The sequence below is a fragment of the Sinocyclocheilus grahami genome, unplaced genomic scaffold (genome assembly GCF_001515645.1).
Source record: "Sinocyclocheilus grahami isolate Dianchi unplaced genomic scaffold, SAMN03320097.WGS_v1.1 scaffold136.1, whole genome shotgun sequence".
Classification (NCBI taxonomy): Eukaryota; Metazoa; Chordata; class Actinopteri; order Cypriniformes; family Cyprinidae; genus Sinocyclocheilus; species Sinocyclocheilus grahami.
Window position 1 is genome coordinate 1,225,378 of NW_015505315.1, and position 17,966 is coordinate 1,243,343.

The 17,966-nt window shown below is 38.3% G+C and overlaps 1 protein-coding gene across 1 annotated transcript in view; it reads left to right on the forward strand.

Moving 5' to 3' along the window:
- LOC107591016 (protein scribble homolog) overlaps nt 1–17,966 on the forward strand; it is a 95,195-nt gene that overhangs the window by 51,990 nt on the left and 25,239 nt on the right. Inside the window, exons 17-25 of the mRNA XM_016280012.1 lie at nt 1,127–1,216; nt 1,313–1,390; nt 1,490–1,819; nt 4,902–4,982; nt 7,517–7,759; nt 16,435–16,545; nt 16,658–16,834; nt 17,111–17,227; nt 17,371–17,559. Of these exons, the coding sequence (XP_016135498.1) occupies nt 1,127–1,216; nt 1,313–1,390; nt 1,490–1,819; nt 4,902–4,982; nt 7,517–7,759; nt 16,435–16,545; nt 16,658–16,834; nt 17,111–17,227; nt 17,371–17,559 (1,416 nt within the window). The remainder of the gene's footprint in view (nt 1–1,126; nt 1,217–1,312; nt 1,391–1,489; nt 1,820–4,901; nt 4,983–7,516; nt 7,760–16,434; nt 16,546–16,657; nt 16,835–17,110; nt 17,228–17,370; nt 17,560–17,966) is intronic.

The following is a 17,966-nucleotide window of genomic DNA, read 5'->3' on the forward strand; positions in this document are numbered from 1 at the left end:
TTGGTGTTAATAATTTTATATACACTATAGTTTGAAGTCAGTAAGACTTCAGTGAGGATGCATTAAACTCAAAAAGTGACAGTAAAGTTACCAATTCAAATAGATGCTGTTCTTTTGAGCACAGAATCCAAAAACATTCAAACAAAATCTTACTGGCCCATCTCATTCATCACATTAGTCTCATAATGAAATTGTCTACTTGCGATTCATTGATTCCTTACATGCACAACAGACCTACGTGACCTGTTGAACATGAACATAAAAGATGTGCATGTAAACAAACTTTCTGTATAGAACAGATCAACGTACATTTTGGATAAACTTTATGGTGTCTGTACATACAAACTGTCCAGTGTGAGTAAAGGCTGGAATACACTACACTACGTTTGCCTAGATTTTTCTATATTTGCCCTGATTTACAGTCTGGGCAAGTCAATTGTAGCTGCAAAAAGTCAGAGCCAGTGTGCAGATTTTAAAACTGCATAAAATTTGGTGGGCACAGACTTTTTCCAGTTAAGTCTATGATGCCCAGTTTTTCTCTGTAACCATTTACAAAATCGTAGTCGTCTGGCGTATTCTTGAATCCTGCCTTAACTGTGTGCATCATGTACAATTCACACCAGTACTTTTTATAATCCTGTAGTGTTGAATTTTTCACTCCAAAGATTGAAAAGATGTGGGTAAACCACTTATTCTGTCACGTTCCCAAACTGCTTCAATAAATAGACAAAAGCAGTCAGGCTGATCCAGCTTGCAAATATCAAGGGCTCATCTTATCAACAGAGGTGTTGGGCTTCTGTGTTATGTTTCAGCTTGGTTTTTAAATGCATGTCTGAATATGAAAAGCTTGTCCAATAATCCATAAATTAGAGCAAATTTTTTAATGTATGTAAATGAAAGCATTGTGTACATCAAGGAAAGAAGGCTGGTTGGGACAATATATTTGATCTGTCTGAACAAAGATGCAGTCATTCATATTAGAAATACTTTCTAAACAAGCATGCATTGCATGAAAACTTTTTTGTTTGTTTTTTGTGAGTCAAGCCACGCATGTTATAGCAAATGTTTTGAAGTATTTCATTCTGCATTTGTCTGTGAATTTCTGATCTCTCTGCTTCATCTGTAGCTGACCCTGACTATCCTGAGGCAGACCGGTGGGTTAGGCATCAGCATAGCAGGGGGGAAAGGATCTACGCCCTTTAAGGGCGATGATGAGGTACATTTCAATGAGCTTTCACACAATAGATGAGTTTCAGTAAATGCTTGTGTGTGTGTGTGGTTTGTTTTAATGTACTTTATATGTCCTTTTCAGGGTATTTTCATCTCTAGAGTGTCAGAAGAGGGCCCTGCAGCTCGTGCTGGGGTCAAAGTGGGAGACAAACTTCTTGAGGTGAACATCTGTTTTCATTTTCTCTTTTGAGTTCCCCCTTTCAGAACCAGTCATTCACGCTGCTTTAAATCCTCAATCATTGTATTCGTCTGTTCTCAGGTGAACGGAGTAGACCTGCACGGAGCGGAACATCACACAGCTGTCGAGGCCCTGCGCAATTCAGGGACGGCCGTGGTTATGACCGCTCTGCGAGAACGCATGGTTGAACCAGAGAACGCCATCACCACCACTCCACTGAGACCAGAAGATGATTATTTCCCCCGGGAGAGACGGTCCAGTGGGCTGCCTTTCCTCCTAGACCCTGCCTCTCCGGCTGTCAGCGCTGGACCGACACTGCGACTAGCCACTTCTCTGGTCCGCAACGATAAAGGTTTAGGGTTCAGCATTGCTGGAGGGAAAGGGTCAACCCCGTACCGAGTAGGAGACACGGTAAACAGAAGACGCTATTGCATATACACTCGTGACTTGCCTTGTCAAGTCACCTTTATTTTTATATAGTGCTTTTAACAATACAGATTGTGTCAAAGCAACTTTACAGCATTGAATAGGAAAATAGTGTGTCAATAATGCAAAAGGACAATAGTAAACACTAAATTTTCAGTTAAAGGCAGTTCATTATTGAATTCAGTGATGTCATCGTCCAGCTCAGTTCAGTTTAAATAGTATCTGTGCAATCAAGTCAATGATATCGCTGGAAATGAAGTGTCCCCAACTAAGCAAGCCAGAGGCGACAGCGACAAGCAACCAAAACTCCCATCGGTGACAGAATGGAGAAAAAACCTTGGGAGAAACCAGGCTCAGTCAGGGGGCCAGTTCTCCTCTAGCCAGACGAACCAGCAGGTTGTTCCATGCTGCAGCAAAGACACATTGTGCAGAGGACTCGACTGGTTCCTGTGGTCTTGTCCCGATGGCCATCCAGGAGAGTCTTCACTGAGGATCTGTCTCTGGGGCTCACCTAGTTGTCCTGGTCTCCGCTGACATTCAGGGCTTTTGAGGTCATCTCTAGGTGTTGATCCACCATCTGGGCTGGATACGTACTGGATCCGGGTGACTGCAGTGACCTTGTAGTGAATATTTTATGGTGTGTTCATTGCTTCAGTGTCAGGTTGTGCAGTGTGGTTTACGGAAGTCAGGACATGTCATCCGTTCTCTCCGTATGTTTAACATGTTTAGCAGAAGCGTATGGACTGCGTAAGCTTCTGCATGATGCTTCTCAGCACCTCTAGGATGGCTGCCAGAGATGGCAATGATTAGAATTACAGGGACTGACACCTGATAGAGCCAGTAGATTATCGGATAGCAGGGGATGAAGTATTTTTGGATCTCCGCTGCAGACACATCATACTGCCCTCTATCTTTCTGACATGGCCACATTTTTGCACCACTTTCACGAAGGAGACACAGTCACACATTAGCACATGCACACACTCTATGCTGAGTAATTGTAAGTCCTGTTTTTGTCCTTCTGCTTGGCATTTGTGCTTGTTTTTACTAACAAGTAGATCTCACTGACTTGTCTGCTGGTCTGTTTGCTGCTTTGAGTCTTCAGCATGAAACGTTCTGATCACAATTTCAGAGAACATACTGTGAAAGTGCTGACAAAGGCTGTTTGCAGACTGTGTATCTGTTAAACTGTTGAGATTTGTCTTTGAAGAATTAAGTGGCCCTGAAGGTCGTCAATAGTTTGTTCTTTTAATACTACATGGGCTGTTACATCTTTAGAGTTGTAAATTAGCCCATATAATAAACCACTAAAAGCGAGGCAGGTAATTTTAAGCTAAGGTCAGCAGGATCATTTCTGCTCTAGAGGCTTGAGGCATTGCAGCATGTTACTCCAGCATACTGGCTAGCTCTAGGGATAGTTCACCCAAAAATGAAAATTAGTCCATTATTTACTCACCCTCAAGCCATCCTAGGCGTATATGACTTCCTCCTTTCAGATGAATCCAATCGGAGTTATATTAAAAATTTACTTTGATCTTCCAAGCTGTTTAATGGCAGTCAGCGGGTGTTGCAATTCATCAGTCCAGAATAAGTTAAATAAAGCGCATCCATCCATTAAAAAAAGTGCCTCACACGGCTCCGGGGGGTGAACAAAGTCCTCCTGTAGCGAATCGATGCGTTTTTGTAAGAAAAATATCCATATTCAAAACTTAATAATCACTTTAATCTAGCTTGCGCCAACAGTTGTACACGGAAGCAGCTCCGGGGTGGATGACGTAATGTCACCGTTACGCATGCACCGGTGAGTCTCGTGAAAACCAAAGTTTGGTTACAGGAGCAAAGGAAGCAAAGTTTCCTCACTTTAGCAAAGGAAAACCATTCTCCACTTGGCCTATATTTCGAAATCCTCCAACATTCTTCTTTACAAATCCTTGGTTTGTACTTCTAATCCGTGACCATTGTTTTGTTTTGATCTCTTCCCTGCGCTTCCGCGTTCTGAGCGGCGCATGCGCAATGCCGACGTTATACAATTTTTAATATAACTCCGACTGCATTCGTCTGAAAGAAGAAAGTCATATAAACCTAGGATGCCTTGAGGGTGAGTAATTTATGGGCTAATTTTCATTTTTGGGTGAACTAACCCTTTAACAGCTGTACAGGAGCACTGAACTCAGTTGAAGCCAGCTCAAGTCAGCAGCTAATATTGCACTGCAAGAGATGCTAGCATTGTGTTACTACAAGTGTATTACCCGTTTTTAATTCTTTGTGAAACTCCCCTAGGACTCTTTACTTTTCTTTTGATTCTTATGAAAAGAGTGTTAATCAAATGAGACCTGATTTAGTTCTATATTTTTTATTCAAGGATAAACTTTCAAAAGCTTTTTTCTTTTGTTGTTTTATATACAGTGGGGCAAAAAAGTATTTAGTCAGCCACCAATTGTGCAAGTTCTCCCACTTAAAAAGATGAGAGAGGCCTGTAATTTTCATCATAGGTATACCTCAACTATGAGAGACAAAATGAGAAAAAAAATCCAGAAAATCACATTGTAGGATTTTTAAAGAATTAATTGGTAAATTCCTCAGTAAAATAAGTATTTGGTCACCTACAAACAAGCAAGATTTCTGGCTCTCACAGACCTGTAACTTCTTCTTTAAGAGGCTCCTCTGTCCTCCACTCGTTACCTGTATTAATGGCATCTGTTTGAACTTTTACCGTTTATACCGTTATCAGTATAAAAGACACCTGTCCACAACCTCAAACAGTCACACTCCAAACTCCACCATGGCCTAGTTATCTACTATTTACTTTTTCTATTTTTCATTTGTTTATTGCCATGAACGGTAGCTCTAAATTATAAAAAATCAATCACTTCTTTGTGAATGTTTCTTTGTGTATTTTGTTTGTGTGTATTATTTTAGAAAACATTTATATTAATATTTCACAATCATGCTTTTTACTGTATTTTTGATCAAATAAATGCATCCTTGGTGTTCATAGGAAAATTCCTTCAAAAACTTGTATTGAGATGAGATTATCATTGGCGGTGTTTTTCTGCTTGTCTCGCAGGGAATCTTCATCTCTCGTATTGCTGAAGGAGGAGCTGCTCACAGAGACAATATCCTGCACGTGGGAGACAGGGTCATATCAGTGAGTTCATCCGTCTCTCTTTCTAGTTAATGTAGCTTATCAGTTTAATTTAGTTTTTAAAGGATAGTTCACTCAAAAAATAGTAAATGTTATTATTTACTCAACTTCATGCCATTTAAAAAAACCTGTCAGAATTTGTTCCTTGGAATGCACTTCGCACATTTTTGACGCTTGTTTTCCATACAAAACATGAATAGTTACCAGGGTCTGTCAAGCTCCACAATGCCAAACAGTGCCATGAAAGTAATCCATACAATCATGGGCAGAATTCTAAATCTTCTAAAACCATATGATAGTTTTGCAAGAGAGAGACTCATTTACATAGTTTTCAAATCTCATTCATGTTCCCGTATATTAAAATGTTGCACATTAAGAAGTCATGCCATGTCTTTTAATCTCAGTGATGCCAAATATCATAGGGTTTGGTTCTCATAACTAATTGTGATGCACTAGATCTGTATATGAGCAGGAATATGACTTGATTTCAGTCAGTTCTTCACACAAAGCTATTGTATGGTTTTAAAATGTAGCACACATACTGTCCCTTTTGAAGCTTGAAAGTCACCATTCTCTTTCATTATACAGAAGAAAATAGTCTCATGTTGTGCCTTACAAAATAAAGTCAAACAGGTTTGGGTTTGGGTGTGAGTAAATGACAACATCTAAATTTGTGGGTCAGCTGTGCAGCTATATAATAGATTTTTTGTTCCTGGGTATTAGATCGAAATAAATTCACTTTACATTGTGAGAAACATAAAAATAATAATAAGCCATTATTATCCGCCTCACTGCATGGGTGAGTTAGTCAGAGTTAGTTTTAGCACAGTCTTCTGCTGTTTTACTGTGCTGTACACCATAACCTTTCTGCTTTACACAATGAAATGATGTCAGTGTGTAATTGTGAACTTCTCTCCTAGTAACCTTGCCCGTATTGCGACTCAGCATTATAACAATTATAATCCCAACTGTTTTGTCTCCCTTGAGCCCTCTCTTTATTTCGAGATTTTGTCCTCTCTCCTTGCATGGGTTTTCACTAACACACTTCTTGCCTGCTTGGTGTCGGGTGTGGTGATGGGAGGTTTTTGACTTGTTCTGTGGGCCTGCTGTCATGGTAACTGCATGTAGCAGCTGCCGTTCTGTCACCCTGTGGTAAGCGCCGGTACTGAATGGTCAGTGCTGACCTCTGTTTGTCACCATGGTGGAACTTCTTACTGCTAAACAAAGTAACCAGAAATCAAGAATAGTCTTCCCTCACATGGAAAGCAGGACAGGTTAGGCCACATCCCTTGGCTTTACAAAGAGAATCTCAAATATTGTACAGTCTTTGTGAAAATGCACAAAAATGCAGCAGCATTAGGCCACAGTTTCAACACAGCATGTGGTGTCAAGACATGAGCCAGATCATAATTAAAGGGTAGTATTTAAAGACCCATCGTTAAAGGGTAGTAATGTGATGAATCTTTGTGTGTGTGTATATGTGTATGTGTGTGTAATATATATATATATATATATACACCTTGCTACGTGTACTGCGTTAGGCTAACCGAGACTTGTCATTTGCACTTATATATTGTTGCTCTTTTGTTAGTTTTGACTGCTTTTATTGTCCTTATTTGTAAGTCGCTTTGGATAAAAGCGTCTGCTAAAAATATAAAAAAATAAATAAATGTAGTCAGGTTACAATATCTATCTGTCCAGGTATAGATGACATGATGCATAATCGAATATTTGAAGGATTGTCAGCTCAATCCCGAGGCCTTTTGTAGTTTGCTGGACAAAGCCATGTTACAATCACATACAGATCTGTTAGTCTGCCTTACCAAAAAACAGACTGATACTATTTCAGTGAGACTAAAGTGTTTACATGGCATTTTTAAAAGGTGTTTTATTGCTTTAGTACAGCTGTAATCGAACTTTTAAAGTGCATGTTACCATTATAACTGTAATTTGTCCTGGACTAAGCTCACATTTTGTGAATGCAAGGTCCTCTAATCAAAGTATATGAGATATATCTAGAATACATTGAAATATGACAAGCTGTAGTAGAGTTTGGTCACGGTTTTCTTGAAGCTGCTCTTTTTATACTTTCTCTAACACAATACGTGATCTTGCTACCTAAAGCATCTCCAGCATTTCCTCTTTCTACTATTGCACATTGCCTTCTCTTTTCACTTCCCTGGTCAAATGTGTCTCAACGTTTTGATTTGATGCATGATTTTTCACTGAGAACCCAGGTTTTCAAAACCAAGTATATGTAGGTGAAGTGGAAATCACTTTCTCTTTGAATGCATGAGAGGGCTCCACATTGGCTGTCACTCACATGATGATCCAGATCAGTCCTGTACAGGAACATATTTCACTCAACTAACACCTGGACTCTAACGTTTTTTTTAAAAACCCAGCTAAATGAAATGCTGCATATAGTAATTAAAGAGTAATTTAAGACGTAACAAGCTCCGCATAAGGGGTTTTCATATGCCCGTTGTGGGCATATTGGCCCTCTCTGATCCTCTGGTGTTTGGCTATCGCTCCAGATCAATGGTGTAGACATGACAGAGGCCAGACATGACCAGGCAGTAGCGCTGCTTACTGGCACCTCCCCCACCATCACCCTCCTGGTCGAACGGGACCAGGCCAGTGCAGGGGGCGCCTCCCCTCGAACTCGACCGCATTCGCCCCCTCCTCCAGAGCCGTCTGACTCACCTGAGCAAGAGGAAGGAGATGAGCACCTTGGAAACCATCTCAACTGCCCCATGGAGGATGAATACCCCATTGAGGTGAGAGCTGGAAATAATGGTATGACATTGAACCTTCAGGGAGAGAGTGTGTTTTTCTCCCTATTTGAGGAAATATTTAAAACTAATAAATGCTGCTTGCTGTAGTTTAATCTCATAACAGCTTTATTTAGCTGTTTTAATGCCTCACTCAACAGAGAAAATGGTGCACGGTATGAACATTGTGTAGTGAATTTATTGTGTTTGGATTGTGATTTGGCCTTTTAAAATTTACTCTATTGCTTTTGCATTTAATTAATGCTCCCTTGATGTTTTTATTCGTGCTCATTTCATGTAGTTGTGTAGATTTGCCTAGAAGATGCATCTCTGTTACAAATAAATGTACATTCAGTTTAACTGTATTTACCATTACCATTCAAAAGTTTGGGGTCAGTAAGATACATATACATATATGGAAGAAAAAATAATGCCAATGTCTTTGAAACAAAAAAGCACGTTGAATAGCACTAACTGAAAAAATAATGCATTGCATTAACAGTGCTTGCATTTTAATGCCTTGTATTTCCAGGGCCTGCATTTTTAGGTCCTGAAATTTAACATAGTTGTCTATTTAAGCTGTGAATTTTTTAATCAAAAATATTTCACACACAATTTCATAATTAAAAATTCCAATAATTCATATTCACCTTCCAGAATTCACTTCCAAAATATTCAATCGGTTTAAAAATATGATGTATAATATTCGACAAGCAAATTTTGGTCCATTTTATTTCACTTTCCAAATTCGCTGGCTTTCAGTGGTTAAAATTCGACAGAAAATTCACCATTGCACATCCGGGAGCTGCTGGAATAGCAGTAGAGCGCCGATGCATGATCTCCAGCTGCTGTCAGTCGCTCACCAGCAGGTGGCGCAAGCGGCTGTTGATGAAGACCAAAGCAACAGGTGGATTAAGTCATTCATTCACAAAAACTGAGTTGCAGAAATGGAGCAAGCGCTAAGTAGACGTTTTGATTGTCGGGGCCAGTATAAACGTGGAAAAGCTGATTGTGTTTGTTTAATTCAACATCTTTGCCATTTCCCGTAGCTTACATGTAAGCAGCTTTCTCTACCACATAGAAGATTATAAGGCTATTTTATCCAACGCTGATGAACAGAACTAACATTACATCTGAGGAAGACATATATTGCTTTCGGTTGCTTAGTTTCCTTTACTTGTATCATGACTTGTGACACACTGTGCTGTAATACTGGGGTTACCCCTCATACATCACACTCCAGGATTCCTAAACGACGCGTAACGCTCCTCAGTGAACTAGAAGACCTCAGATCTCAGAAAAAGTTTTACTGATGATGCGAACTATACCGACAGTTAAGCAGATGTAGAATATGAACTAACGTGCAAGGTTTCACGCTGTTTACCCTAGGAAATCAGTTAAAGAAAACATTTCACGGCTCAGTAAGTGCATTAATGCAACGACAGCTATTAAAAGACCAAACTCAGATCTTACTGATGATGCAAACTACAAACAGGCAGATGAGGATATGAACGTAAGTGCAAAACTGCACGATAACCATTTCCCATAAAGAAAACACTTAACGTGGTTTATTGCTTCAAGACAGTGATAAATGATTCAATTCAGCACCTAATTAATAATATATATTACTGTATATTATGTACATTTAAGCAGATGAGCCCAGAATATGAGCCCACAACCCACAAACCCCATTTTTTCTCCCATAGAAAACCAAGCGCAGTAGTTTTAGGTTTGATATTCGCTGCATATTCGCCTAGGCTGCTTTAGGGACCGTCTGCAAATTTACCTCACAGTACAAAACAAAGTCCAATAATTTATTCAAATTAATGTTTACAGTAAATTAATAATTTACTCAAACTGACTAAATATATATTGCCAATAACTCGCCTTAGACCAGTGTTTCCCAACCTTTTTTTAGTAATATATGAATTTCTAATTTCGATATGATAATTTGAAAATTATAGATATTCCGTACAACAGGGAAGAATTGCAGAATATAATGTCATACAGATATTTTTAATATTATAAAAAAAAATTGTCCATCAATGGTGGCAATCAGTAGGCTGATTTCTAATGAAGAGACCAATTTATATGACAGATTTTAAGGTAGGCTTTTATACATATGTAAACATTATTTAATTACCATTATAACTAGCTATCTCACAAATTTTTGCTCACTCAGTGTTTTTTTTTAATTTTACAGTGGGGTAATTGTGTTGCAGTAGCACGAGATAGCTTGATTTCAAACTCTGAATTGAATAAAAAATGACAAGTAAGCAGTCAGTAATAAATAAGAACAAATAAAGAAATTAATAATGATAGCACAAATAAAAAATAACGACAGGCCTTCGAATTAAATAGCTTTTTAGATTTTCAGGTAGGTCTAACAGTAGGGTTAAGATTTTTACCAATTATCCAAATAATGTTTAGTCCTAGAAAGCTATTATTATCAGAACACGTGAGCATAACATAGCGGTTAGCAGATCAGTGAATGAGAGGGCAGTGTTACCAGAGTTGCCCATATACCACACCATGTTACAGTACAGTAGGCTATTGCAGACAGAAACGATACTGTACTACATCGATGTTTCCCGTCGGCTCAGTTTTTGAGTGGACTTTGCTGTTCCGATGAGCATGAACGGTATATGAGTGGAGAACTCACACGGGCCGTGAGCGACTGAGCGGAGCGCACACGCATAGAGCGGGATAATACGCAGAGCGTCACACCACGTGAAAGTGAAACCTGAGCGGTGAGCTAATTTTCGGCAGCCGAAATTTCAGTGCATCTCTAATTATTGGCGACATCAGAAATGGATATTATATAATAGATGCTTTTTTTGAACATTTTAGCAATTTAAAAATATTAAAAAATTATTTTTTACACGGCACCCCTGCTCTCGACAGACGGCACCCCGGTTTGGAAACACTGCCTTATACAATACTTTCCCCAAGTATGTACACTACATAAATATTTTTTAAGAAAAATATTACAGTAATTCACCAAAATGTTTTTTTTTTCGTGTTGTATTCCAAATGTTGTATGTTACTAGTGACCAGACTGACTTACTACAGTTGAAATTTTGCCAATATCTTCCTCATTGTATATACAGTATATAATTATTCTTAAGACATTACTGTAATTCACATAGTTTTTTTTATGTTCCAAAGGTTGTAGTACGTTCCTAGTGACTAGACTTGACTTACATAGGTGAAATTTTGCTAATACCTCACTTATTGTACATAAAGTACATCAATATTTTATACTACTATTGGAACATGAAAAATCCCTTTTGGGGTCCTACAGATTTTTGGTTTGTTTGTTTTAAATAATTGTGAATGGTGCATACAGTAAGGGAGATATTGGCAAAATTTCACATGAAGTTAGTCTTGTAACTAGCAACGTACTACAACCAGTGGAACATGAAAAAAACCTTGGTGAATTACTGTAGTTTTTTTAAAGTTATTTGTGTACTGTACATACCGTAAGGGAGATATTGGCAAAATCTAACCTGTAGTAAGTTAGTCTTGTATCTAGCAACGCTCTACAACCGTTGGAACATGAAAAAACCCTTTCCAGGGATCTTTTATATGTAAATAATTGTATACTGTACATATATGAAGGGAGGTATTGGCAAAATCTCACCTGTAGTAAATCACTATGAGCAATACGAGCTTTACAATTTGACTGTGTTATTTGAAATGTTAAAAATCATTTTAATTAAAATACATTGGATGTTTTAAACCAGTCAGTGGAATTGTTAGACGGTCCCTTGTGTGCGATAGCATGTCAGTGCTTTCTCCGGTTTAAATTTGCAGCAATAATACACATAGGCGGTTTTGAACTGCTATTTTTATGTCAATATAAAGTGGTTGCATATTGTTAAAACTAATCGTGGTATTGATATGTTTGTAGAACTGTTGACTCAATAGATCGGTGGTAAGGGAAAGAAATTATAAAGAAAATGCAGCGCATTGCGTTCTTCTGACCTCATTTGTTTGCCTGTATATAGTTTGCATAATCATCAATAAAGTGTATTCTGAGATCTGAGGTCTTCTAGTTCACTGAGGAGCGTTACGCGTCGTTTAGGAATCCTGGAGTGTGATGTATGAGGGGTAACCCCAGTATTACAGCACAGTGTGTCACAAGTCATGATACAAGTAAAGGAAACTAAGCAACCGAAAGCAATATATGTCTTCCTCAGATGTAATGTTAGTTCTGTTCATCAGCGTTGGATAAAATAGCCTTATAATCTTCTATGTGGTAGAGAAAGCTGCTTACATGTAGGCTACGGGAAACGGCAAAGATGTTGAATTAAACATACACACAATCAGCTTTTCCACATGTTTATATTGTCCCCGATAATCAAAACTTCTCTTAATCCACCTGTTGCTTTGGTCTTCATCAACAGCCGCTTGCGCCACCTGCTGGTGAGCGACTGACAGCAGCTGGAGATCATGCATCGGTGCTCTACTGCTATTCCAGCAGCTCCCGGATGTGCAATGGTTAATTTTCTGTCGAATTTTAACCACTGAATTTGTGGAAGCGAATTTGGAAAGTGAAATAAAATGGACCGAAATTTGCCTGTCGAATATTATACATCGTATTTTTAAACAGATTGAATATTTTGGAAGTGAATTCTGGAAGGTGAATATGAATTATTGGAATTTTTAACTATTGAATTTATATAAAATGTGTGTGAAATATTTTGTATTGAAATATTAAAGGCATTAAAATGCAAGCACTGTTAATGCAAAGCATTATTTTTTTCAGTTAGTGCTATTCAACGTGCTTTTTTGTTTCAAAGAAATATGGCATTATTTTTCTTCCATATACATATACACTGAACAAAATTATAAACGCAACACTTTTGTTTTTGCCCCCATTTTTCATGAGCTGAACTCAAAGATCTAAGACCTTTTCTATGTACACAAAAGGCCTATTTCTCTCAAATATTGTTCACAAATCTGTCTAAATCTGTGTTAGTGAGCACTTCTCCTTTGCCGAGATAATCCATCCACCTCACAGGTGTGGCATATCAAAATGCTGATTAGACAGCATGATTATTGCACAGTTGTGCCTTAGGCTGGCCACAATAAAAGGCCACTCAAAAATGTGCAGTTTTACTGTATTGGGGGGTCCGGGGGGGGTCCGAAAACAGTCTGTATCTGGTGTGACCACCATTTCCCTCACCCAGTGCAACACATCTCCTTCGCATAGAGTTGATCAAGTTGTTGATTGTGGCCTGTGGAATGTTGGTCCACTCCTCTTCAATGGCTGTGCGAAGTTGCTGGATATTGGCAGGAACTGGAACACGCTGTCGTATACGCCGATCCAGAGCATCCCAAACATGCTCAATGGGTGACATGTCCAGTGAGTATGCTGGCCATGCAAGAACTGGGATATTTTCAGCTTCCAGGAATTGTGTGCCAAATTCTCTGAAACGCCTTTGGAGATGGCTTATGGTAGAGAAAGGAACATTCAATTCATGGGCAGCAGCTCTGGTGGACATTCCTGTGGACAGCATGCCAATTGCACGCTCCCTCAAAACTTGCGACATCTGTGGCATTGTGCTGTGTGATAAAACTGCACATTTTAGAGTGGCCTTTTATTGTGTCCAGCCTAAGGCACAACTGTGCAATAATCATGCTGTCTAATCAGCATCCTGATATGCCACACCTGTGAGGTGGATGGATTATCTCGGCAAAGGAGAAGAGCTCACTAACACAGATTTAGACAGATTTGTGAACAATATTTGAGAGAAATAGGCCTTTTGTGTACATAGAAAAAGTCTTGGATCTTTGAGTTCAGCTCATGAAAAATGGGGGCAAAAACAAAAGTGCTGCGTTTATAATTTTGTTCAGTGTATGTATATATATATATTTTAAGAAATTAATACTTTTATTCAGCTAGGGTGCATTAAAATGAATCAAAAGTGACAGTAAATACATTTCATACTACAATAGCATTTAAAATAAATTCAATATTTTTTTGTTTTTTAGCTTTGTCTTCATCAAAGAATCCTGAACACAATGCCACAGTTTCCATAGAAAAATTAAGATTAAGAATACCATAAGAATAAAATATTAAACAGCACTTAAGCAGCAGTAAGCAGCTGTTATTAACATTAACAATAGTAAGAAATGTTTTTGAGCACCAATGATTTAAATGTTTATATTTTTTTTAATCAGTTATTTTAAATTGTAATTATATTTCTCAATATTGCTGTTTTGTTTTTGCTGTATTTTTAATCAATTTAATTAGGGCTGGGCGATATGGGCAAAAATTCATATTTCAGTATTTTTTGGCCGATTTGCGATATACGGTGTATATATCTTGGTATTTTCATTTTTGTATTTGTATTTTAAAAAACTCTGTATTATATATATATATACATATATTTCACTTACTGCCCAATGTTGTCCAATAAAACAATACATATTAAAGGCTATGAAAACAAATAAAGTGAATGTAACCAGCCTTTATATTATGAATGTAATGTAAGAATGTAAGCCTTTATATTATGTGCAAAAAAAGGGTTAAAATCACATTTCATTCTAACATTTTAACATTGCAATCTAAAAACAAAAGTAAGGCTTTTAAAGCGGAAGTTAAATTCACTAAACTAAAAATGAGAACAATGAGAAATAAATGAGAACAAAAGCTAGTAAAATGTGTTATTACAGTCACTTTACAGTCAGTGCTATCATAAGAATAGACTTACTTGTAGGTTTAAAATTCTACATGCCACATTTATTGTCCAACTACAAATATTTCAGCGAAATGTATATTTTAGTCAGAATTATTGTTTGTCCCGCATGCGCGCGGCGGCGCTCGTTCACTTAAGTGAAGTTGAGCGGAGAATCCCAAAGCAGAAGGCTCATGCACTTCTGACATAAAAATGGGAATATTTCCATGGCTTTCTAACATTTACAGATGGAGAATATACCTGTGAAGTGTAAGTTATGCATTCAGGAAGACAACACATCTCACACATTAAACGGCACGAGTAACGTTAACCTGTCTCTGTCAGCGGCACACGTAGCCTTTCTGTCAGAGCATCTGATGGGCCGAGCCGATTAAACTAATATGCGAAAAGAAACTATAAACTATGTCTTACCAGTTTTTAAAGGCCTTAATATGAAGCTTGTCACATGTTTAGAACAAATTGGATTATGCACTTTCTCCGCAGCAGCTCAGTCTGTCCTCCGCTATATTTTCAGATGCGCTCGTATCAAACTAACTGTCGATATAAACGGTATTGCCTCATATCGAATCGCTTATAAAGAAAATATCGATATATCGTACAAACTTGATATACCGCCAGCCCTAATTTTAATTTTAAGCTGCCTTGGTGAACATGAGACTTCTTTTCATTACAAAACAAAACAATTTTAAATGGTAATGTAAATTTTAAAATTAAAAATCACATTTATAGTTATTGATTAATTTAAAAGATTATTTATCTTTCGTATTTATTGTAGTAATATTTCACAACATTGCTGTTGTGGGTTTGCTGTATTTTTAATTAAATAAATGCAGCCTTGGTAAACAGGAGAGACTTCTTTTCATTCCAAAAAAATCTTACCAACCCCAAAATTTTGAATATATATATATATATTAGGGCTGTCCTCGACTAAGGATTTTTTTGGTCGACTAGTAGTCATTCATTTTAAGCATTAGTCGACTAATCACGTTTATTAATAAACCATTTAAATCATTATAATAAGCCTTTAATTGCCTACATAGCCTAATATATGCGCTCAAGCGCATGAATAAAGCTTGCCTCAGCGCACCGCAGAAGTAATGGTTATGAAACATTAATAATTTTATAAACTAGTGCTTTCTTTGCTTTCGGTTTAAGAGATGTAGTCGGCGACACTGACTCGTCATCTCCGCAGTACTGCTGCACCTGTATGCATGTTTCATACGGATGACATAATCTGAGAATATTTGTTTTCCATTTGAATTGCCTTATTTGAAAGTAGACATTTCACTCTCTATAGATAAATTTTTCATGTCTGTAAGGTAAAGATATACACGGTGTTTTGTGCTCAAGTTCACAGAGAACGAGACGGCAGAAAGAGCATCGTGTTTGCTTTCATTATTTCACAAAAGCGCGATTTGTTGTTATTGTGAGTGCACACAAATAAACGTAGAGTCTTTACAGATTTGAAAGATGTATTACTCTTATCTGTATGAGCAAAAATTACCAGTATATTAAGAGTGAGCGCACCGGCGCCTCCGTCATGCGGTGAGCGTGCTACTGTTCAGTTTCCGCAAACACTTGAATAGTGCACATTTCTCTTGATTAACATTAGATTGAGTGTCCATGTACAGTTGCTAATATTTACACATTTCAGATGATAAGCCATATTTGAGGTCATTGAATGATAAGGCGAGCGTTTGGATGTCCTGCCCGATGTACTGTATTACCATAGACTAGCCGTTAGTCACGGACTGCGTTTTTTTTCTTCTTCTTTTTCTGCGACTAAGCGAATACATAACATTTTGGTCCACCAAGCCTCTTCTGGTCGACTAACGATTAGTCGACTATTAGGGGGCAGCCCTAATGTATATATAATTATTTATTAATTTCGCAGATTTTTTATCACTGCATTTATCAGATCTACTGCTAAATCAGTGCTCCTTTTTCATACATCTGAATTTCCTGTCTGGACAGGAAGTGACACTGATCAAAGCAGGTGGACCCCTGGGTCTGAGCATTGTAGGGGGTAGCGATCATGCCAGCCACCCGTTTGGAATTAATGAGCCAGGAGTGTTCATCTCAAAGGTAAAATAAATAATGTTGTATGATGCAGGTTTATGTCAAAAAGGAATGGCATGATTTGTGTTCTGTGGCGCTTTTGTCCGAATTGATTTCTGACCTTTTTGTTTCTGGGTAGGTCATCCCCAATGGCTTGGCCTCTCAGAGTGGACTTCGGGTGGGCGATCGTATCTTGGAGGTGAACACCATCGACCTACGACATGCCACACATCAGGAAGCTGTCAGAGCCCTGCTCTCCAACAAGCAGGAGATCCGCATGCTTGTGCGCAGAGATCCCTCGCCCCCTGGCATGCAGGTATACACACTCTGATTAGTAGAGGAGAAGTGTAAGCAAAACCTGCAGTATGGCTGGTTACCGCCAGCTCAGTCAAATCTAATAAATATCACATTTGGTCTTTTCCTGAAAATCCGCCAAAATGGCCTGCAGTGAGAAAGACACTTGTACAAATACTTATGCTAATGACCTAAAAACTTTTGATTGGTAATGATCTCAATCTCAAATACTTTTGAGACTTTTAATGAGACCAGAACATCCTCAAATACCCTCTAAAACATCCCTGTGATTTTGTAGGAGATTGTCATTCACAAGCAGCCTGGAGAAAAGCTGGGCATCAGCATCAGGGGTGGAGCTAAAGGCCATGCAGGCAACCCCTTTGACCCCACAGATGAGGGCATCTTCATTTCCAAGGTAACCAATGCAATGATATAAGACACAAACCCTGCAGGATTCTGATAACATAAAAATGACGGGTCTAGTTACTTACTTCACTACTTCCTCACAACATCAGTCATTTAAGTCCTTGATTTTTTTTCTCTTATTCCATGCTGTAGGTGAGCTCCAGCGGAGCTGCTGCACGAGATGGCCGACTGCGACTAGGCATGCGTATTCTTGAGGTGGGCAACAACAGTCTGCTGGGTATGACACACACGGAAGCAGTGAGGGTCTTGCGTGCTTCCGGTGACTCCCTGGTCATGCTTGTGTGTGATGGCTTTGACCCACGAAACGCTGCAGGCATCGAGGTAAAGACCTAGTTATACAGCTCAGGAGGACATGAGATCTGCTCTGATGTCCAACTGTGACTTAGATTATTATAGATGTAATAAAATATGTATTGGCACTACCGGCCAGAAGTTTGGAATAGTTAGGATTTTGAAAGAAGTCTCTTATTATTACTTCGACTGCATTTATTTGATTGCAGTTACAGTAAAAACAGCAGCCATTATTCTAGTCTTCGGTGTCATTCAAGTCAAGTCAAGTCAAGTCACCTTTATTTATATAGCGCTTTTAACAATACAGATTGTGACAAAGCAACTGAACAGCATTAATTAGGAAAATAGTGTCAATAATGCAAAATGACAATAGTAAACACTCATTTTTCAGTTAAAGACAGTTCATCATTGAATTCAGTGATGTCAACATCCAGCTT